We start from the raw sequence: 24,063 nt of genomic DNA, 5'->3' as shown, positions 1-24,063 counted from the left end.
CGATTCGCAAGACGAAGATAGTTGCATTCCTGTGAATCGAGTAATAGTAACAAACAAAGAAGATATATGTGTGTGTGTATATATGTATATATATATATATACGTTCTCTCTTAAATTTCATTAATATCGTAAGAGAGAACGATCTCGTTTCACTCTTGCATCAAGAAATCAATACGAATTCAAAAATATCTTCGATAAATATTTCAAGTAGGTGTGGTAATACTCATAAAGAGTCGAACGAAAATATATCGACCGAGAGCTTCTCGATACAATTGATATTTCACGATTCCTGATTCCCGATTCTCGATTCCGGATTTCGATTCCCGATTCCTCTCTTGAAATTTCTTTGCAATGGCAAAGTGCTGACCCCCTAAAGAAGAACATCGCTCGCTATATCGACGTTTTTCCCTATATTTTCTTTTCTTTTTCTTCTTCTTTTTTTTTTTTGTTTTACCCTCCACTATGTATCTCCTTCTCACTTATTCTTCCGTAGTCTTTCCCTCACAGTATCGGATTACGCGAGTGATAGCCAAAGGACGAAGGGTGGACTTTGCTACGTGGTTGTCGAATTTATGGAATCTCTCTAGGGAATCGAATCACTAGAGCCATTCGTTACTAGAGTCCTCTCGTCGCCAGAACTCACTAAGTCCGGATAGATCGCGTGAAATAAATAAAAAGAAAAAAGAAAAAAAAAAAAAAACAGAAAGTAAAATACTAAGTAATATAATGGAAAAGTGAAAGGACATATCTAACGTATTCGTAAATGTCTTTCTTCAAAATAAATGATTTTCCAAACGATTCTTTCTTTTCTTTTTTTTTTGCTTTTCATTTCCTCCATTTTTTCCTTTTCCTTCTGTTTTTCTCTTCAACGTAACGAAGAGAAATAACGAAACATCTGTTGTTCGGAGACTCGATAAGAAAGAAAACGCATAACGATGAGGATAGACAAAAATATAAAAAAAAAAAAAAAAAAGAAAAGAAAAGAAAAAGAAAAAGAACGAAAAGGGAAGAACGCAAGAAAATAAGTATGAATGGAAATTGAATGAAAATGAAACCTTACGAAACATATGCCACACTCGCGAACATATCGGAACGATCTTATCAAAACGAATGATAACGCAATATCTTTTTCCCTCGTTTTATCTTTTCGAGAAAGATTAAAAAGGGAAAGAAAGAGGAAAAAGGCAAAAATAAATATGTAAATAAAGCTCGATCGTGTGCGATAAACATGGACGATAATTCGCATGTTTCGGATAAACGTTTTCCTTCGGAAAACGGCCACTCGGATAGGATCCAAGAGAGAGAAAGAGAGAGAGAGAGAGAGAGAGAGAGAGAGAGAGAGAGAGAAAAAAGAAAAAGGAAAAAGAAGCAAAAAGAAGAAAAAAAACCATACTTGTATAAAACTACGAGACTGGTTATAGGGAAAATTTTTGTTCGAACGCTTAACGCGAACATATAAAGTATATAAACGATATACCAAGGGGTTGAGGGTGTCAGGGAAGGATGAGGGGTGGGAAGGAGGACGAAGCGCTCCTCTCTTCGCGTCATAAATATTCCAAAGCCGGATTAGAGAGTACGAGAAGTTGTGCGAACGCCGTCGTCGTTGTCGTCGTTGTCATCGTCTCTCTCTTTCTCTCTTTCTCTCTCTCTCTCTCTCTCTCTTTTTAACTTCTTTATCCTTCGCAAGGTTGTCCTCTCTAGATTCGCTTTAGCCTTCTCGTCGTGTTGACACCTTATAGTCGAGTGCTTCGACTATCTCTCTCTTTCTCTCTCTCTCTATCTCTCAACACTTTGATGCGAGTTAGGCCAAATAGTTTCGTCGTAGTAAACAAGCTTGAATTATTCATAAGTACACGGAAGATAATTCGGGAAAGGGCGTATGCAAAGACGAGCATGTATATTTAAGAATGATACTACGAAATTTAATGGGAAATATATATATATATATATATGTATGTATGTATATAGATACACATAAATGTATATATATGTGTGTCTATATAAAAGTAAGTACATACATAGTCATCAGTCCTGTGAAAGGACAAGCTGCTTGACGAGCCTCTCTATCGAAAGAAGAAAAGAACGAAAAATTCGATGATATAACGATCAAAAGAAGAAATATCTCGAAGGAGCTATCTCTCAGCCATTCCTTCTCCCTCCCTACTCCTCGTCATCCACCTCTCCTCTCGCTATCTCCGCCCTCAGATTCTTCGAAAAGGAGAAATCACTGAGAGACACGGTAAAGTCGTTCATGGTATAGTTCATAAATCCCTGCTAAGAACACGCCATTTCCGTGTACGCCTCCTGTCGAGGAGGAAATGACGTAGAGCACCGTGCGATCGCAATTTGCCGGAAGCAGAAGGTCGGTCGAACGATCGAACGATATATGTTATGTCTAGTTTAGATACCTAGGTATATAGTTATCTTTGGTTACAACAAAATTTTATAGGATTGATGAGGATAATTTGTAAGGGACGAAAAAAGATGGGAAATGATCGATCCCATGACATTCATATAGGTATATATGTGTATATATGTATATCGGTATCGACATATTTATCTATTATTTCTTTTATAACTTGGAATTATGGAGAAAAAAAAAAGAATTAATTGTAGATCGTATAAAATAATAAAAACGCGCAAACGTTTTCGACTTTCATTCAGTTTGACAAAAAAAAAAAAAAGAAAAAGAAAAAGCAGAGCGAGAGCAAAAAAAGAAAAAAGAACAGAAGTGTGACCTCACATTTGGGTTTACATTTGGGTTTTTATTTTTATAATTATTTTTTAATAAGTTTAACGATTAAAGAGAATTTACGGAGAGAATAAAATAAAAAAAAAGAAAAAAGAAAAGTAAAGAAAAGAAAAAGGAAGAAAGAAAAGATTAGAATTACGGTCGTATTATAACGTGAACATTTTTGTTTTGTATCGGGTTTCGTTATTACTGTGCTTAAAAGAGAGAAAGAAAAGAGAATGAGAGAGGAAAAATAGGAAATACAAAAAAAAGAGAGAGAGAAGAAAAAAGAAACGAAAATACACCGACATAATTTTCACAAGTGCGTCCACGAACGAAGAAATGAAATCATATATTTGCTGACCAACTCGACTCGACTTTAACGTCGTTATTGGACGTGTCGGTGTTAAGAAAGAAACGCGATGAAATAGAAAAGGTAAACCGAAGCTCGCGTGAAATTAGAACGAAGATTACGTGAAAGCTTAGACACGAAATAATAATAGTATACGAGGTGAAGGCGCGCCACAACAATTAGCGTACTATCGTGCACGAAATATATTCTGGTAGAGCGAATGTGGAAATTCGTAGGTATGGGGTAGGAAGGAGAGGAGGGTAGAGGACAGGGTGAGGATAAAGAGGAGGGGAAAACGTTGCACTTTTAAACGGAAACGAACGAATTTAATGGCACAACCAGGATTACTAGAGGAGTATACCCACTCGCTAGATACTATTATTCCGATTATTAGATTACCGGTACATTAAATGCCGCTAATTAATTAATTACCGCTCTAGTAATTTCGACTTCCTCATTCCGTGTACGTACGAGAGACAAATAGCCCGCAGGAATATCGTCGCGTGCTCGTTTCCGTTGATCGAACGTACTATGGGCAGAAGTAATAAGTGATAATAGTATCTAGCGAAATTATCGGCAAATAATTATAGAAATCTAATTACGTCATGGTTATAACTTATTCTTCTTCCACTTTCCTTTTCTATTTCCTTTATTTCACATCCGCCGCCTAAGCTTTCCTTTTCATCGCTCTCATATTATTATTTTATCATTATTTGATATGATATTGTTATGTATATAAGGTTACACTCTTTGAGCGAAAATGTGCGACCGACACGAAACTATATAAATTTTCCACGAACAACACCATGGTCTTTGATCCATGTACGTTATCTTTTAACGATTGCGCGTGAAATAAAAATAACCTTAATCTCAATTTCAAGCTCGAACTCAAACATAATATTTTTATAAGAGAGAGAGAGAGAGAGAGAGAGAGAGAGAGAGAGAGAGAGAGAGAGAGAGAGAGAGAGGGAGAGAGGGAGAGAATACCATGGGTACGATAAAATGAATAAGTTACATACATATATAAAACGAGCTAAGCGTGTTCCTTTCGTAAAACCACACTTTGTCACTTTTATCGTTTATCTTGCAGACTTTGTTATAAACGAAAACAAGTAGGCTGTACGTAGTTGTTGAGTCGGTTTTAAATCACCACTCCCTCGGGTGGATCGTACATAAAAGCGACTCAGGTCAAGTTAGAAAGAGCGAGATCGAAGAAAGAGAAAGAGAAAGAGAAAGAGATAAAAAGAGAGAGGGGGGGGGAGAGGGAGAGGAAGATTAGAGACCGGAAATCCTTCGTCCTGGGAATATGACGGGAATTCGAACGGAAGCGGAAAACGTTTCCACTGTTCTGCGTTACAACCGCGGACTGGCCGGTCGGCGAACCACCGACAAAACTCTGAACGTCCGTGTTCTCCCTGAAAGCTTGTAATTCGTCTACCTACCCTTTCACGCTTACCACCCATCGTCCTTTTCTACCGAGCTTTACATCGAGCTTACCACGCGAGCCGCTTCCGTCCAATTTTATTGCGACAAATCTTGCAGTAATACCAGCTCGTCCCCGCGAAGAAGCTATTTTTAGAACGCTAGCCGCTAGATGCCAGCACCGGAACGCCAAGCAAACCCTTCGGTTTTACCTTGTTGCACCCTCCTACCATTCAACCCATATTCACCCCAATCCAACGCACCTCTCTTCTCGTTTTTCCCCGTTCCTCCTCCTCCTCCTCCTCCTCCTTTTCCTCTTCCACTTCTACTCCACCACCAGCACCTATTTCATCCTCTTTACTATACTTTGCGAGCTCGTATAAAAGGTCATATCGTATTTCAAAGCAATTTAGATGATAATGACACGACTATGGTATTCGTCCACCATCGAAATATATATCTATATGTTTATAGTCTATATACGGTTTATCGTTAACGCGTTATCGTTAATCACTGTAACGCTAATAATCCTATGCGATTTTATTCGAATCCCGTTGTTATTATCAAATGGTAGGAAAATTTAAACCCCCCTTCCCACCCCATCCCCATCACCAACACCCTCCCGATACCCTTCGACACTGCAACAAACTCCGAGAGATCGCAAACTGCGAGATCGCTCGATTTTAATTTATTATACGAGTAGAGCGTAATGCAACGCGAGTAAAACTTTACAAGTTTCACCTACCACCCCGAAATAACGGCCCGTAAAATCAATTAAACGAGCGTCCAATGGGTTTGCCTACGATACGACTACAGCGCCTATAGAAATTTATGTCGCATGGTCACCGCTGCGAGGGTTATCGATAAATTATCACACATGTTGACCGATCGTCCGACGGTAACCTTGAATCGATACGTTCTATTACAATCTATAATTATAATGATACGGTTTATAAGTTAAGAAAACGTGTATCGAGTTAATATCTGTCCGACCATGTGCTCTAATGCCGTTGTCATAATTATAAATATATATATATATGTATGTATGTATGTATGTATGTATGTATGTACGTATGTATGTATGTATGTATGTATGTATGTATGTATGTATGTAGATATATTTGTAGTAATATCTACTTCAATATACCCATTAAATAATACGTATAATCTATAATTATAACGATACAGTTTGCAAGTTAAGAAAATTGATATCAAGTTTAAATCGTTACTCTCCGACTATATATTGTATATACTGTTGTGATAATTACGAATACATATATGTATATATTGTAATACCTACTGCAATATATTCATTACATAATATGTATGATACATTTGAAAACTTAACTCAGATTTAGATCGTCTTTCTTTTACTATACCATACTATTACAATAATCATGAATAAATATATATAATATCTATTTTTCAATAATACCTATTACATAAAGTTTGAAAGTCAAATTTATATCATCGTCATTTCATTATACGGATACCATCGTAATAATTCAAAATATATATACTTAGTACCTATACTACGATAATAATTATCACGTTTGTTATTAAAACAGTAAGTAATATTTACGGATAAATATTTTCCAGCAAAGTGTCATTACCATAACTACTTCACAGAACACCTTGGGTCTCACGAACTCGGAGGGTAATGTAAATCGTAACGCTTTATAGCCGTGGCTTGCATTAAAGCACGAATATATGTCGGTGAACCGTTCGGTCGAGGTGTTGTTGGTAGGGTGCAAAAGTTGAGAGTAGGGGAATGCAAAACCGTGTCGATGGTTGCAACGGCGCTGCAGTTACTTCACCGCGTACACACGGTTGTCCCACTTGTAATTGCATCGGCATGGAATTACGTTTGCTAATGATGGAAGCTCCCTATCCTTATCTTATGAGAGTAGTTTTCAGGGTGTATGTACGTATATGTGTAAGTATGTGCATATGTACGTATATATATATATGTGTGTATGTATGTATGTGTGTGTATATACGTATCGTACATATAAATACATACCTATGTATAATATGGATCTATACCAAGGGACAAAAGATTTACCTCGAGGGAATTACGAAGCTTAACGCAGGACAATTTTCTCACGGAAAGTATAGTTATAAATCAATTATATCTGTGCTTTTGAATTCATCCTCAAGTTCTCCATGGTAAACGCCAATAATCGAATATTCGTCCCGTTTAAATTAATTATACTTTTCTTCGTTATAGTTAAGATATCGTGCGTCAAACGATAAATGCATTCAAACGATATTATAGATACTACCTACCTACACACACACATATCAGTTTTCCCATAAGAAACTCGACAAAGGTTATCCTTGATCGAAACCAGAGTTGTTATACTCTCACGAACTAAGAAAACACGGAACTCTTCTGCTAGTTTTTGCAATTTGCCCCCGTTACGATTTTTACGTCGACTCCCGGTGATAAAATAATATACTACCGGCTTAACGTTCACATATAGCCGTTACGCTCGGCGAGTTTGCGATCTCGCGTAACGACCGTGGAACTTAAACTCTCGTTCTTGTACGTACGTTCCCGTAGAAACGATAAACGGTAGGTGGATTGTGGGGTAAGCTCGCGAGACTGCTCGACTAAATCATAGACGTCGTAAAAAAAAATTAAAAAAAAAAAAAAAAACAGAAAGAAAAATACACCGAAAAAAACAGACGAAAAAGAAAGGAAAAGAAAAACAGAAAGCTCGAGTAAGCTCCGACTTAATGCGTTTTGTCGTGTCTAGTGTTCTCCAAAATGAAAGGGAAAAAAAAAAGAAAGAAGAAAGAAGAAACCCAAAAATGGGATATCGTTCGTAAAAACTCGAAGAACATCGTGGGCCGAACTAGAATATTGAAATAATTCGAATGCAATTTTGTTGTGGTCTCATTTGTGTGGTTCAAAGTGTAAGTATATCTTACATCATAAATACATTACGATTTCCTAACACGTCGTATCCATCGTGTTTCATCCAAACGATCCGAAAGAAAATATTTTCTTTCCCCTTTTCCTTCTACCATGAATTTATTTATTTATATCTTCTTTTCTCTTCTTTATTCTTTATTCTTCTTTACAGAGCTTTTCATAAACGAAGAAAAAGAAAATCGACGTCGCTCGTGAGAGATAGTTTCGAATCGCAATTTCATTCGGTGAATTTTTTTAATTAAAAAGCAGTTTCAGTCCCAAGGGTACACCGTTGGTTATTGCAAGGATGGCTATCCACGTGTCCATTTAAAGGATACTCGAGGTCAGGCAAAAGTGCGATATCCGGGCCCGTCGACGAAGAGTCGTGTATGAATGACGTGAAAATCGTAAAAAAAAAAATAAAAAAGAAAGAAAAAGGGAAAGATCAAATTGAATTATCTTAACGAAAAGAGTTTCTCGTTTACGCGATGCACGTTACGAACGTTCAACGAGTCGGAAGATGCATTTATTTGATCTTTCGATAACGTAAGAACACGAATTACCGTCCTTTCTAATCTTCATCTTTTTTATTTGCGTCCCGGAGCGACGTGATAACGAGCTTTCGAGAAAGAGAGAGAGAGAGAGAGAGAGAAATCCTTTAAAAAAGTTCGTAACGTTTATAAAGCGCCAAGAGAAAGGAAATTATCTCTTATTACGTAGTAAAAAAGGAAAGCAAAAGAAACAGAAAAAAGAATCTATCTCTACTTCTCTGACTTCTTTTTGCTGCTTTTGACCAAACACGAGGCAGACATTATTATTATTATTATTATTATTATTATTTTCATATTAATTTTTTGTTAAACGATAAATTCGATGAAAAAAATACAAATCCTTACTTTCTATCGATAGATATATGTGTGTATATATATATATGTATATATATATATATATATATATATATATATATATATATAGATATCTTCGCATATAATAAAATAACAAACAGATTGGAATAAGTAAACCAAGAATTCAATTATCTACACCTACATCTGTCTCGTTTTATTTGTATCAAAAAGAGACAGGATATATATACATAAATTTAGTTAAATATTAGATAACGTTACGTTTTCGAAATCGCACGTCTCGATCGAATATATTTAAACTACTCTTAATAAAACATATAGGAAGTTTTATAGAAACTCGATACGTACGTATGTACATACACACACACACACATACGCAGACATATACACATATATATATTTACGACTATTTTCTCTGCATATGATCCTAAAACGAAAGCTGCTTTGTTTCTATATTCAATTTGAGATTAAATGGGACAAACGACAATAGGTGGTCGTGGAGTTAAAATAGGAACAAAAAAAGCGCTTAATTCATAGAAAAAGAGATAGGGAGGGGAGAGAGAGAGAGAGAGGGAGAAAGATAGGGAGAAAGGGAGAAAGAGAGAAAAATGGAAGAAAAAGAGAGAGAGAGAAAGAGAAAGAAAAGTGACTCGCCTTTTTCCACACGAAAAACATCTCTGTGTATTGAAGTACAGATCGCTGTAGACGCGCTCTCTTATCGGCCGATTTCACGCAATGTAAATTACGAACGTAACACGCAATGCGTGCTCTGCACTCAGAAGCTTGACGAAAAAGAAACCCTTCCCTCGTTTCACCCTTACTCTTTTCCGTCTTTTTTTTTTCTTTGACTTTCCGCACGAAGCTTTCAAAAATGTTTCATGTGATATATATATATATATATATATGTGTGTGTGCGTGTATATATATATTATACTTATATGTTCGTAAACATATGTGCGTGCTTCTGTCTGTCTGTATTACGTGTTATCGTTTACAAAATATCGCATTAATAAATCGTGCCAATTTTAATAGATGAAAAAGAATTCAAGTTGGACAAAAATAAATTATATCAAATATAAAAGCACTGTAATGAACATATATATATATATATACACATGCATACATATAATTATGAACTTTCCGTTGCATGCTCACAGAAAAAAAATCCTCGACGGAAAGTCGTAAATTAAGTTTTCTTTCGTTCGTGCAATCCTGCAGATTATTATAGTAGTCCACGAAATTATACGGGAATTCTTTGAAACGGCACAATTTTCATTCTTTTTCTTTCCTTTTGTTTTCATTATTTTTACTTTCTTCTCCCCCTCCCTCCACCCCCGTCCTCGCCCCCTCAGAAAAAAAGAAAAAAAAAAAAAAAAGAAAAAAAAAACTGTACGCCACGAAATTGTGCGAAATTGAGCAGATTTGCAGTGTTGTCTCCGCCGGACGCGTCCGCGCTTGGAAATTTTTTTTAAAAAACATTGACAAATCGTCACGGCAATAAAACGTATATCGAAACGTAAAGTGATTGCGTATGAATAATTTTTAGAATCGTCCTACGTAAATATTAATCCAACGTTCCGATAGGACTCGCATTTGAAGGCGCGCATAGATAGATTCCACTTCGATATTTACATTCGACGGAACAAACTTTGGGAAACATCATTAAAATGTTTTCTCTCTTTTCTCTTTCTCTCTTCCCCTTGTTATTCTATATATATATATATATATATATATATATATATTTTTTTTATTCACAAAACTGTTTTTTTTAATATCGCAAAACCGCGCGTAACATAGGTATCGATTATAAAATGAAAGATAGAAAAATCAAAGAGTCGTTCGTTACACGTGACTGTAAAACAGTCGATAATACTGTAACAACAGTGCAGCAGTTCATTGCCTTCTTTACAACCTCCAAGCTTACGTGAGAATATTTGAACGAGGTTGACTCTCTCTCTCTCTCTCTCTCTCTCTCTCTCTCTCTCTTACTCTCTCCATGATATTAACCGTATGCATAGAAAATCACGATTTACTGAAACGTGCATCGATAACGTGATTAGTGCAGAAAAAAAAATGAGAGAAAAAAAAGAAAAGAAAAAATTCATCCAACCAGCTACCCTTTCTAGGTGCTAGTTATATACACATATTTGCACGTATATCGTATAGTAGAGATAATAACGAGCGAACGATGTTAATGAGGAGTGCACACGCGTTTCGTACGCATATACACATGTAACTGTTCATTTTTTATCGTCATTATGTATCTCCGCTGGTACACCAACAGTCTAGGTAACGTTTATTCGCTCGAACAGCCATGACTCGAGTCTCTTGCTTTAGTAGTGGTTATGGTGGTGGTAGTAGTGTTAGTGGTGGTGTTACTACTGCCACCGCCGTTATAACCAATGGCCGTACATTTTCGTGCTCTAAGTACATTACAGGAATAACGATGGAACAATGATGTTAATGTCTGGCAATCAGTAACGGTCATTTCTACATCAGAATACGCGAGCCAACTCGATTCTATTACCGATGATTATCGTTCCCGTTCGGAACATCCAGAAGCACCCTTTTTACACTCCCCCCTCCCCCTTCGTCGAACTCCAATCGAATTCGTTCGTTTCACTCGCACAACTTTTTTAAATTGACTCCGCCACCTTCCAACGTGTTTTCTCGCCGAGCTAAAGAAAAAGAGAAAAAATAAAAAAAAAGTACGAAAAAGATGGAAAAAAAAAAACGAGAGAAAAATGTACGATTAAACGTTTCGCCGATTTAATGCGATTAATTAGAAAAAAAGTGTGTATCGGACAGTGTAGTACAAACGTGCTTGATCCAAATGAACTTTCAGGGAAACTTTCCAAATGTAAACTCGTCCCACCGATAAAGTAATTTCTTCGCTTCCCCAAGAGTTCTAAGAGGTACAAAGGAGAAAGTTATTTTCTGTAATCTTGCCTTCCCGAGCTAGCCCCTCCCCTTCCTTACTTTCTTTACGCGCTAACTTCCGATCAAAAGCAGACGCTGACGTTCTAATTATTTTCTTTTGGAAATATTAGGGGAAAAGAAAAAAGGAAAAAAAGAAAGAAAAAGAACTCAAAGGCCAATTAAATAAAATGCTCACACGTGTAGATAAAGCGCATTTAAATTTCTCTAAATAATTATAATTATATTAACTTTGTGTGTGTGTGTGTGTGTGTGTGTGTGTGTGTGTGTGTGTGTGTGTGTGTGTGTGTGTGTGACTCGGGTACAGGCGAACATACACACGCGCGCACATACACACATACATACGTAAAAGTCACGCTGTAGAGAGACTCTTCATAATTTTCTAACTATTCTGTGAGAAAAGCACGGTGAGCTGCTGCTCGCGGGGTCTTTCCTTTCTTTGTAAATGAATTATATACGTATCTGTGTAATATATAATGTAAAGGAACAAAATTTACGTAATATAGTATAAGTATAAACCCGGTTTATATATATATATATATATTTTTTTAAACATTTTAAGAAATTTAAATGTACATATTTAAATGTCTGCGCTTGAAAAAAATAAAAAGAATAAAAAAAAAAAAAAGAAAATAAAGAAAACATATAAATAAAAATGAATAAAATACATTTTATAAACGAGCTCTCGCAAAAGTGTCTGGCGAGAATTTTGAAAAACAAAAATTGAAAAATACTCCCTCCTCGCTCTTTCTGTCTCCTATCCTATTAATAATCGACTTCGTGAAAATTTATTCGTTTCTATGGCGAACGAAAATCATATAGAATTATTCTATGCGCTCCGTTCGCATTAGGTCTACGAATTGCAAGAGAACGCAGCGTAAATGCGCGAGCTTGTTAGATAAGGAGACAAATCGAGAATATCCGTCAGAAAGCATCCGTGGCACCGTTAGAGAAACGTTAGCCTCCCAACGATATAACTAACTCGCTCACGACGTTATCATCGTCGTTTAATCTGTAGCTTATGCGCGGACAACGTTGCGGGAGTGCGAGCAAGATAGAGGAAGATTTGTCATCGTGAAAGGAATCGTTTTCGTTCTCGAAAGTGGAACGGACAGAGACGTGTGTGTGTGTGTGTGTGTGTGTGTGTGTGTGTGTGTGTGTTTATATATGTGTTAATATAGGCCTTAACCAAATACCGTCGTTCTAAATACCGATTTCAATTCTGGACGGAGACTAGAACCCTATTTTACTAAATATTCTCTCTCTCTTTCTTCCTTTCTTTCTTTCTTTCTTTCTCTCTCTTTCTCTTTCTCTCTTTCTCTCTGTTTTACATATGTACATGAGTAGTCGTATTGTTATAACAAAAGTAGTGCATTTTTCAAGCATTACAAGAAAAGCAAGGATGCATTATCGCAGAACAAAACGGTAAATGGTCTCCGCTTAGGGTGAGAACGTGCTTTGCGGGAAAGTTAAAAAGTATGTCAAGGTTGCGAAGCGTGACGATACGTAGGAAAAACGTTTCTCGTCGAGGGAGGATAAAAAGAGAGAAAGAGAGAGAAAGTCGTAAATCGCACGAGGGTGAGAACGAGCGCGCGCACGCAGTGTCACCGACGTTACTTGTCATAGTACGTAAGATGAAAGTATCATGATCACGTAAAAATGTAGCGCGTGGGCGAAAATATATGTAGGAGTATATTAAAAGGGTCGACACACAAATATAAATCAGAGAGGATAAAAATAATAATAAAATTTAGCTCTTGTCTCGATTTTCGATTTTTCATCTGTAGGACAAATGTTTTTATACAGTTATAATCGTACATACATATATGCATACATACATACATACATACATACATACATACATACATACATATATATATATACATATGTATGTATTCATGTATTCATGTATATGTAGATATGGAAACCTTTACGAAACTTCGATAGATCGATCGGATCGATATGTCTACTTGTTTACCTTGGCGTCATGGCTCTTCATTTCCTGTCTCCTTGGTACCGAACTCTCGGCATCAGTATAGACGAGATTTCTGATGAATCCATTGAATCTTGGTTCAAAGATGACACTCGGCAGAGCTAACAGGGTAAGCTTGCTGTTGTACCAACCGGGCATACCACCGACGTAAACGTCCGAGTTACCGGACAACTTTCCAAATTCGAACTCCTTGCCGCGCGAAGTTGAAACAGCGCTGACACCGTCGACCGTCAACGTTGTATTCTCGTTGGATCTGCTTATCTGTACCTTGTGCCAGTGACCGTCACCGAGGTCGTGGCCCACGGTGACGATCTGCGCGCCTCCACCGAGGTTGTATCTAAGTCGTAACGCGCTTTCTACTAATTTGACTTCAAAGAAATCGTAAGTACCACCGTCATCCGTGTAAAGTAACAAACCATTGCCCTGTTCGGTTTTGAACTCGAATTCTAAGCTACCGTTTAACGCGGCGTTCCACTTTCGGAACTGTGCGTAACTAGTCGACGAGCCATCCAAAACGAAAGACAACGCTGCCTGCCCAAACATTAAAAGGGTCATTAATATCAGGACCAACGCCGCTGCGTTTGCCCTCATCATCCAATACTTCGTGTACATTCTCGTCGGTTTCTGTCCTTTCTCGAAGAATCAAAAATTTCTAAGTTATCGTTACTTCTTTTCGAAAGAAGAAGTAATTCTGTTTTGTACCTTGCTGTCTCTCTTCCTTTCTCTCTCTATCTCGATCGTTATTAAATACTTTTCATCTCGGTTCTAAAAGGATACATCGACGAAATTGCTTTACGTTCCTCTTGTTTACTGCCCACCGGCTTCCCGTAGCTCTTTGTTGCTAGAAAGTGCGCGCATTGGCTGCAGTCGCACGTGATCACGCACGCGCGCACGCTCTCTTCGGTATGCGTGCGTGGGCGTCAGTCAAAGAGAGAAGGTGGACGCAGAGAGAAAGGGCTCCGGGGAGAAAAAGCGAGGGAAAATACGATATGACGGCCGTCACTGAACAACGTGCTCGTCGTCCTGACTGAACAACGATTTTTTTCTTTCTCCCTGTTTTCTTTTTTCTATTTTTTTTTTCTTTTTTTTTTTTTTTAACAAATCTACGATATGTTAGATTTCGATGTGAAAGACGAATGACTTTCTCGGATATTAACGATTATTATCGAAACACGTACGTAATCGTTCCGGTCGGTTTCTCGAAGAAATTAGAAAATTTGATTACTTTATTAACGATGCACGAATGATATTTTTCGATCTCTTTGTTTCTCTTCCTTTCTTTTTTGAGAGACAACCTAACCCTTGTAACACCTCGAGACAACTCGTTCTACGTCGCTGACACACTTTCACCTCTGTCTGTCGTCTTTCTCTCTCTTCCTGTCTTTCTTTCCGTCTTTTACCCAACGTCGTCGTCTTCTCGAGAGCACTACGGGCTCTCTTTCTCCGCTTCTTCCCAACTTCTACTACTACTACTATTACTACTACTACTACTACTACTACTTCTTCTTCTTCTTCTTCTTCCTTTCTTTTTCTTCTTCTTTTACTTTTTCTCTCTCTCTTTCTCTTCTTCTTCTTCTAATTCTCTTTCCACGAGCTACCCCTTTCTTTATGGTCCTATCGACGAAGCACACTCCCGATCACGACGATAAAAGAAGCACCGAGATTCTCAAGTAGACGAGTCTCTCTCTCTCTCTCTCTCTCGGCTCGATCGAACGCCTTCTTTCTTTCTTTCTTTCCTTCCTTCCTTCCTTCCTTCCTTCCTTCCTTTCTTTTTTTTTCTTTTCTTTCCGTCTATCCTTACCTATCTCTCTCTCCCTTCTCCTTTTTCCCCTATCTATCTATCTCTATCTCTATCTCTATCCCTTTCTTTCGTACTCTCGCACATATACGTTCTTCCTTGCACTCCTTGAAGCCTTAGCGACGGTCATCTGATCGCGAACGATGTCATCGCGAACTGCTTTGACGATCTTCGTTAGGGAGAACGAGAGATACGTTAGAAACTTCCCCAACCCCCCCCCTCTCGTTGTCCACTATAACCAATCCCCCCCACCCCCACCCCAAATCAAAAGAAAAAATAAATCGTCGTTGGTACGAACGAAATCACTTTCACTGCGCGAGCGGAGAAACTCGGAGTATGCGTGGTACGTACGCGTATGCACGCACGCACGCACGCACGTACGTACGTACGTACGGACGTACGTACGTACGAACGAACGAACGAACGAACGAACGAACGAACGAACGAACGAACGAACGAACGAACGAACAAACGAACGAACAAACTGACGAACGAATATACGAACAAACGTACGAACGTACAAACGAACGTGATTCGACCTAGTTGACGAGAGAGCAAGAGAGATAACCTCAACGTATTCGAGGAAAAGCTAATCGCGAGAGATAGGTTAAAGTTTGATCAAAGATATGTATCAGAGTCAAAGCGTGTTCCGGGTCGAGCCTCGTTGGAAAGGTCGTCTCCTCAGTAGTGCACGCCGTCGTTCCGACGTACGTTTATTTCGCGATCGATCCGTCTTTCGTGGCCCCGCGTACGCCCCATTTTTTCCCTTTTTTCCTTCCTTTTTCCTCTTTTATTTCTTTGCACACGTCGACGAGCACGACGACGACGACGACGACGACGACGACGACGACAACGATGACGACGATGACGACGATGACGACGTGGACAGGGACAACGACGACAGGGACGACGAGGACGACGTCAACGATGACGATAACGACGATAACGTCAACGAACGACGTCGACGACAACGAGTATATTTTTTCGTCCTTTTCTCCCTTTCGACTTATCGTCTTCTTCCTTCTCCTTTTTCTTTTTCTTTTTCTTCTCTTTCTCTTCCTCCTCGTCGGTGCTACGCACCACCGTACGCGCACGCACACTAGTAAGAAACAAACACACGATCGAGAAACAACGAGAGAAAGAAGGAAGGGAGAAAGATCGAATCTCTCTCTCTCTCTCTCTTTCTCTCTACTCTCTATACTCTCTCTCTCTCTCTTTCTCTATTTGTCCGTCTATCTGCCTCTTTCTATCTATCTATCTCTCTTTCAATCTCTCTCTCTCTCTCTCTCTCTCTCTCTCTCTCTCTCTTTCTCTTTCTCTCTCTCTCTCTTTCTGTTTCTCTCTTTCTCTTTCAACTACGATGACGACGACAACGACGACGACGACAACGACAACGACGACGGCTCCCGGCTTGATACTGGCCAAGACGCGAGACTCCTCTCGTCTCGCTCGGTCGAGACGGGACGGTCGGTCCGGTGGCCGACGACGATGGTGCGACGCCCCCGGCGCGCGACGACGCCGACGCCGACACGATATATATCTGCGCATGCGTCATCGTCCATTCGAGGCGCGCGCGCGCGCGCGCACCCTCTCTCGACTCTTCAGACAAACCACCACCTAACCGTATATCGAGAAACCCGCGAGAGCGCTCCTTTCGAGGGTATTCCTAAAATCGTCTTTGACAGATAATGAATTGTGTTTTTTTTTTTTTTTTTTTTTTTTATTGTTGTTTGATATATGAGATGCCATTTAATGATACCCCTATTTTTAATGTTTCTTTCCGATGGTAGTGATTATAGATATTTTTGTACGTGTGTTTCTAGTTTAGAGTAGGTATAGATATATATGTATATACGTAGGTATATAATATACACGTAAGGTAATATTTTTATATGAGATAACGACTATGGGAGTGGAAATAAAGAGAGTTTTCAGCTAGTAAGAATTTGAAAAAGATAATAAACTCGAGAAAGGGTCGGGGAACACTTGCTTCGAAGGGGATATAAAAGGACCTCAAGGGACGGTTTCTTCACTCCGTGGAAGGTTGAAAGACCGACCAAGCTGTCTTGAGTAATGTCTTACGTTTAGATTGATGATCGCGAGGACAAAATGTCGATAATGAAAGTATGCCGGTGATTATATAATAATTATAACGATGGTCATGGTAATAATAATAATAATAATAATAGAAGTAATATATCATTCAAGTAATAGCAATAATAATTCGTTCCCATAAGAAAAAGGTCCAAGTTTTAAGCGAGCAAAATATTCTATAAAGGATAATGGGGATTAAAGTGGGACTTAATATTGCATTTACATTAGATACGTTGTGGTTAATAATTAATATGATTTTTTTTTTTTTTTAAGTAGTAATTGCTTTTAACGATACGTTGGTCAGTTAAAATCATTAAATTTTTATGCGAAAAATTGTATATAAAAGTAACAACAAAGATTTGGTATTGTCAGTTCCACTTTTGTTTATGCCGTTTTAATAGAGTTCACCGCAAAATTTAATTTTCTGTTAAATAATATGTCTGTTAACTTTTAAACCAACGAAGACGAGTTAACTGGTCATTAATATTCGAAATAATAATTTACATGCTCGCATTATAAATACATACATAAATAAAATTTTCCTCTATTCATAATTTCGTTATTCTATTTGCAGCGGAAACCAAAATTATTAATAACTATTATCAATTCTAATTATTTGCGTTATTCAACATTTTTTATTTGGTGGCATTTGATTTATATAGGAATTAATTTTTTAAATTTAGTAGCGCTAGTCATCGGTAGCCAGCATAGCACTGTCGACGTATTATATATATATATATATATATATATATATATATATATTTCTGTATATGTGTGTGTGTATATATATATTCGATCTCCTCTTCCTCTCTTTTGCTACGATATGAATAAATGTTCTGTTACGTGTACTTTTTATTATTCCATTTCATACATTTTTATATAACAATTTTTATCCCGAAATACTATCTATGTAATTATTTATAATCCTTTTCCTGTAAATATACAGAGTGAGCTGAAAAGTTTTCAATTATCTTCTATACGTCCAAACAGAAAGAAAATATCTATGATTCCCATATAAACAATAATTTTGATTATTATACCTCTTTGTCAACAAGGAGTACACTTGTTGACAGACCATGAATGAAAAATTATTTGTCGAAACGTATCTAATTTGTATAAATTATCTTTATAAATTTAACGCAAGTCTTTGGTCGCCCTACTCCCATCTCTTCTCTTGTGTTTAACGAGCCCAATACTATAAATACAATAAACTCCTTTATATATTTCTTTGTTAGCCCTGGCTAAGGAGTAAATTCACGAGCGACTTACTACGAGCCGATAGAAGACAACTCGAGCAGGAGATGCTTCGAGATAAAAGAAAAAGAAGAAGAAGAAGACAGAAGAGAAGAAGAAGAAGAAGAAGAAGAAGAAGAAGAAGAAGAAAAAGCAAGTGGAATGGTGATTCCTGGGATAGCCGAGTCAACGAAAGGGATGGTAGGTGTCTGCCATTGGGGTAGATATATTACCGGCCGTGTAACCATGAGGTGGAGCAAGAAAAAGGGAGATAGAAAGAGAAAGAAAAAAAGGGAGAGAGAGAGAGAGAGAGAGAGAGAGAGAGAGAGAGAGAGAGAGAGTGACAACCATTCCTGAAAAGCACTGATCCGCGAGGACGATACAGCACGAACGAGCAAGATGGCTAACGTTCTTGCCAAGGCTCCTCTTCTCTACCTCTTATGTCTTCCTCTCGTTCGACGAGAGACAGAGAGAGAAAGAAAGAGAGACACCAGCGAGAGATCGTTCGCGTACGTCTCATCGTCTCTCATTTAAATTTGATCCCCTTCACGATCGACCTATTCGACCGATGAAATTGTGCGACTTTCTTTTTCTGGATCGACCGAGAAACTGTATCGCATCAACGATGGAAAAGAGTTTGTCGTTGTAGATACGAAAGAAGGGCTTGTTTGCAGTAGAAACTTTTCCAATGGAGCGTTCCTCTTCGTGAGAAGTTTTTCGAAACGATCTCTCGCGGTTAACGAGAAAACAAGAGAATGAGGAAAAACATGGATGAGAGAAAATCGGAAGGACGGAAAGAGAGCGAAGAATTTTCTCTCTCTCTCTCTCTTTCTATCTCTCTTTCTGTCTCTCCTTTTCTCTCTCTCTCTCTCTCTCTCTCTCTCTCTCTCTCTCTCTCTCTCTCTCTCTCTCTCTCTGTCTCTGGTATCCTACAGGCAAATTATACCAGAACACAACGTTTCTTTCCACCCACGTTTCTTTCTCATCCTTCCTTCGTAACCTTTCACGTCAACGACTATATGTCCTACGAAAAGCAAAATTTTCTTCTCCGACTAGAACCCTCCATCCAAAGAGGTTTCCCCTGGACGCTCAACGAACAATTAGTTTACGCTCGAGTAACGAGTAATGGCGGCCCTGCGAAATGGAAGAATATATAAACGGCAATAACCGAGTCGCGCTGGGTAGATTCACTTAGCTGCGAGCGTCACGAACTTGAAAGCACTTCAGAGAAATAGAGAGGCGGATGCATCGGAAACCTTCAGCTCGCAGTCAACTGAGAAGATGGCCACTTCTCTCTCGACTCACTCCTTCGAAACCTGGAAATTTTATTCCTTTGTCTGAAACTGATGTACGTGCTAGGTCTCTCTCTCTCTCTCTCTCTTTCTCTCTCTATCTATCTATCTATCTATCTATCTATCTATCTATCTATCTATCTATTACAATACCGAATCATTCTCACGTATCCTAAAGTTCGAAAGACGTAGAAAAACGTACGAATTAAAAATAAAATAGGTCGGTAATATCATTGCATCTCTTTGTAAAAAATCAACTTCTTCAAGGACGAAGCAAAGACGACTTTTGAATCTTAAGGGAAAAAAAAAGAGAGAGAGAGAGAGAGAAGAAAAAAGAAAAAGAGGAAAGAGGGAAAAAGGAAGAAGAGGAAATAGAGAAAAAAATCCCGCGGCTACGGATAATCTTCGCTTCGCGATCGAGAAGAAGAGGACGGCTTTATTTTTCGATCAAGGAACGCCCCTGAGTTGCGTTCCGGATGAAAAACAGTTAGCGATGGCGCCTCGAGCGTGTCCGCGAAGAATAATAATGAGGAGGGAAGGAACGATAGGACGGTCAAGGATATTGTATGTATACTCGTCCTCGAAAGACAACGAGAGAGATAGATAGATAGATAGATAGATAGATAGATAGATAGAGAGAGAGAGAGAGAGAGAGAGAGAGAGAAAGAGAGAGAGAGTGAATTTGATGGAAACAAAGGATAAATTGAAGACAACGTTCGGTAGATACGAAGGTCAACATTTATTTCCGATACGCTTTCAAGAATTCGCGATATTCTTTAAAAAACGTCAAATTTCTAAACAGTTTATACATATACTGATACAAAATGATTCGTTTTAATGAGAACGCCTGAATCCGTTTTTCGTGAATGAATGAAATAACCTCGAGAAAGATCTCCTTTCTGAAGTGTATCTATTTCAAAAAAAAAAAATAAGAAACTATAACCTTGCCCTACAAAGTATCGAGTCGACCGAAATGTTCTTGCCTACGTATTTTTCTATGCACATGTTATGATAATAAAAAAGATAATAAAATCGTGGGCATTGTTTTATTATTGTAACGCGATATCCGAGAAAGATCTTTATAATAAATGTTGTTCGTAATATATATCGATTCATTTCAATTTTCTGTAACATTGAAAATGAAAAACAATCGGAAGGAACTTTCCGAACAACTCGATATTACAATAGTATTGTACAAATGGATATTTGTTTCCTCAAATAATAAAATGTTTTTCCTATAAATCCCATCGAACTTTTCTTATTAATTCTATGCAAACAGGATTGAATGGAATAACGAATGGAAGGGGCAAATTGAGAATCTTAATTTTAACAATGTTCTTACTCGGAGGGATCTAACAGTGGTCTGACTTAAAAGGCAGCCATACTACTCGTCCTCTTAAAAGTTTCGAGTTCGATGCGACGCGTTAAGTGAAGTCTTTCCTGGCAAGAAAACGTTTAGTTATCCGAAAAGAAATCCCTGTCTTGCTGGAAGAGAACGTCGAAGCTGGTGGGATATCGAAAAATAAATGGAAGCGGGACGCGATCGGCTCGGGATGCAGATGAGGCGACACGTACGAGAGACCTAGGGAACTGGGAAATAGTTCCTGTCGAAACCACACGACAGGAACGCATATCATTGACCCATCCTTTCAATTTCTCATTTTCTACCGACCGTGAGAGGAATCGGTGAGACGGCGAATAATGCCTGATCGAAGTTGAGCTACGACGTTTTCATCGACACGCGTGTATGTAACATAATCCAAACTATGAGCTTTGCTCGCTAGCGAAAAAGGCGTTTCGGTTCTATTCCACTTTTTCGATGGTTTTTCGGAATTCCGAAAAAATATTCTTGCCTTCGACCGAAAGGAAAAGAGAACAAGAAAAAAAAAAGGGGGAAAGAAAACGCAAACCAGAACGACGTCCTACTTTTATTTTGTTCCTTTTTCTTTTTATCTCTGACGTTTCTACTCTGATGAATCGAACCATGTACGAACGAATCGACGATCAAAATATTTCATTTCTCACGGATTATTAATTAAAATAATATCTTCATGACGTACGCAATTAAGATCTTTCGCGATAATAATCCATATTTTTTCCTTCAATCCATAATCCTTCTATGTAACATTTCATTTGACATTTTCTACGTTTCATAGCTTTACAATAAGCGCGAGAATTTCGTTTAACGTTTTCCTCATCATTGTTATCAGGATTTCGGAATGGATTCGTACGAAAGGGAGGCTCGATGTCGAGATTTATTGAAATAAATCGGGGAAAAAATCGTTTCTATCTTGTTCCCTTAAATTTAGAGCCCGATAACGGCTCGATTTATTTACGGTGCGCGTGCCGGCCGTCACTGCGAGAAAATTTAATGAATCAAAGCGGTGCGGCTGGACGCTTAAAGCTCATCGGACGCGGTAGAAAATTAAACTGGCTTGCGTATGTATGTTGAATGAATTTTTCCACTTTTTTGTTCTTTGTTTTCTTTTTTTCATCTTTTCTTTTTTTCCTTTCCTTTTTAACACAACAAACAACGAGATGGGCATACCTAATCGTCGATCGTCGGAATCGACGGAAATGAAAACGTCGATTCTTTTTTTAAGTTTTTCGATGAAGGACGGTTTAACTGAGAAAAACGAATTAACCGACCGACCGATCGACCAACCGATCTATCTATCTGTCTATCTATCTATCTATCGATCGATCGATCGATCGATCTAACATAGCAATCATATTCGATTTGTTAGCGAGAATGGCGGTGACTGCGTCGTAACGACGAACTGCAACGACGTGATCGTTCGAGAAAATTATTACTTTTCAATAAAAATCGCGGGACCAGGGAGAAAAGGGGAATGAAAATAACGAAGAAAAAAAATTAAAAAACAAGAAGGAGAAGAAGAAAGAAAGGAAGAAGAAAGAAAGTAAGAAAGAAACGACGCGAGTAGCGAAGCTATAATACCGCACGTTCGGGAAATGCAGCCTAAGGAATTCCGCGGTCTGTCGAACTGCGAAATGAAGCAAGACTCGGCTCTACGTCATGTTTCTCTCTTTCTCTCTCTCTCTCTCTCTCTCTCTCTCTCTCTCTCTCTCTCTCTCTCTCTCTCTCTCTGTCACTCGTTCGTTCGTTCCTTCTCTTTACAAAACGCGAGACGCGGAAATGGAAAATCTAAAGGCTTCAATACGTCCGAAATACGTCGCATCAAGACGATGAAAATGTCAATATTTTATATATATTTCGCATTTTATATCATGCAGAAAATTGACTCAGCAAGTCCAGAAATTGGTACGATTTCGACAACGTATAAATTGAAACGACAGCGTCGTACCCGAGTGCTTTCGTTTTAAAGCCGACCAAATTCAATTTTCAATTGGAACCGTTTCGCGGGTTATGCTCCTAAATGTTGATTTATTAATCGTCGTACTTCCGAAAACGCTTCGGGGATGGTTCAAGTTCTTCTCGAAGATTTTCACGAAGATAGTAGAGGTATACGAAGTATGTTAATGTATCTCGAAAATGATTTGATGCTTACTTAATAGAATTAAAAAAAAAAAGACGCGTTAATTACGCTACCTCGAAATTACGGTAAGTTTTTTAATTTATAATATAGTCGTTCGAGGAAAGACCTAAGCAGTCTCGAAACATTTTGGAGCTATAAAAAGAAAAAAACAAAACAAGAAAAAAATCGATAAAAAAAATCATAATTAGTCCTTTACGTGGAAGTAATGTTATCACGTAATAAAAAATCAAGATCAAGAATTTTTCAAATTTTTTTTCTCAGTAACTCTACAATACGAAGGAATGTAAAATGAGCTCGAACGTATAATACGCAAGTAAATTTAAATAAAAAACGATACAGTGAACACGACATGCCATTATCAAAGTACTGCACTTAACAATGCATGTAAAAACGAACGGTTAATGCTCGTAAAGAAACCTTGGCGATAGTTAATCGCGATCTTATCAAAAACTACTTCGTTTCTTCAAAGATGCCATTATTAAAATCATTTAGATTAATAGTCGCATTAATTAAGTTTATTGCCACGTTAAAGTAATACAGAGCTGTCTAGGGTAGCAAACGTGCTCGTTAATCCTATGCTCGTTTATAAGCCGACGTTAATAGTTGCGGCGAATTAAAGGAATATCATCATAACGAATCGGATACTTACTCTAACGAATTGCATCCTAGGAAAACTCGTTTGACATCTTTCCAATCGTAATATTTAAAGAAACAGTTAATAAAAAATGTCTTCTCTCGTGAAAAAAGAAGAAAACAAAAAAAAAAGTATTAAAGAGCGCAAACGTAACGTCCATCTATTTATCTCTTTTTCTTAGAAGACAATGAAGAACTAGAGAAAACGAATATAATATTTGTCAATCTCGTTCTCTCTCTCTCTCTCTCTCTCTCTCTCTCTCTCTCTCTCTCTCTC

The 24,063-nt window shown here is 38.0% G+C and overlaps 1 protein-coding gene across 11 annotated transcripts in view; it reads right to left on the bottom strand.

The window, feature by feature from the left end:
• LOC122631075 (neurexin-1) overlaps nucleotides 1-24,063 on the bottom strand; it is a 289,963-nt gene that overhangs the window by 227,915 nt on the left and 37,985 nt on the right. For 6 of the 11 annotated variants that reach the window (XM_043816302.1, XM_043816304.1, XM_043816308.1 and 3 more), the window contains exon 1: nucleotides 13,204-15,871. The exons of 1 other annotated variant lie outside the window; for it this stretch is intronic. In XM_043816302.1, the coding sequence (XP_043672237.1) occupies nucleotides 13,204-13,830 (627 nt within the window). In that variant the 5' untranslated portion in view covers nucleotides 13,831-15,871. Of the gene's footprint in view, nucleotides 1-13,203; nucleotides 15,872-24,063 lie in introns of those variants that run through there. 4 more of the 11 variants (XM_043816307.1, XM_043816310.1, XM_043816309.1 and 1 more) reach the window with 2 other exon arrangements.

The sequence above is a fragment of the Vespula pensylvanica genome, chromosome 8 (assembly GCF_014466175.1).
Source record: "Vespula pensylvanica isolate Volc-1 chromosome 8, ASM1446617v1, whole genome shotgun sequence".
Taxonomy (NCBI): Eukaryota; Metazoa; Arthropoda; class Insecta; order Hymenoptera; family Vespidae; genus Vespula; species Vespula pensylvanica.
This window is presented reverse-complemented; position numbering and strand designations above follow the sequence as displayed.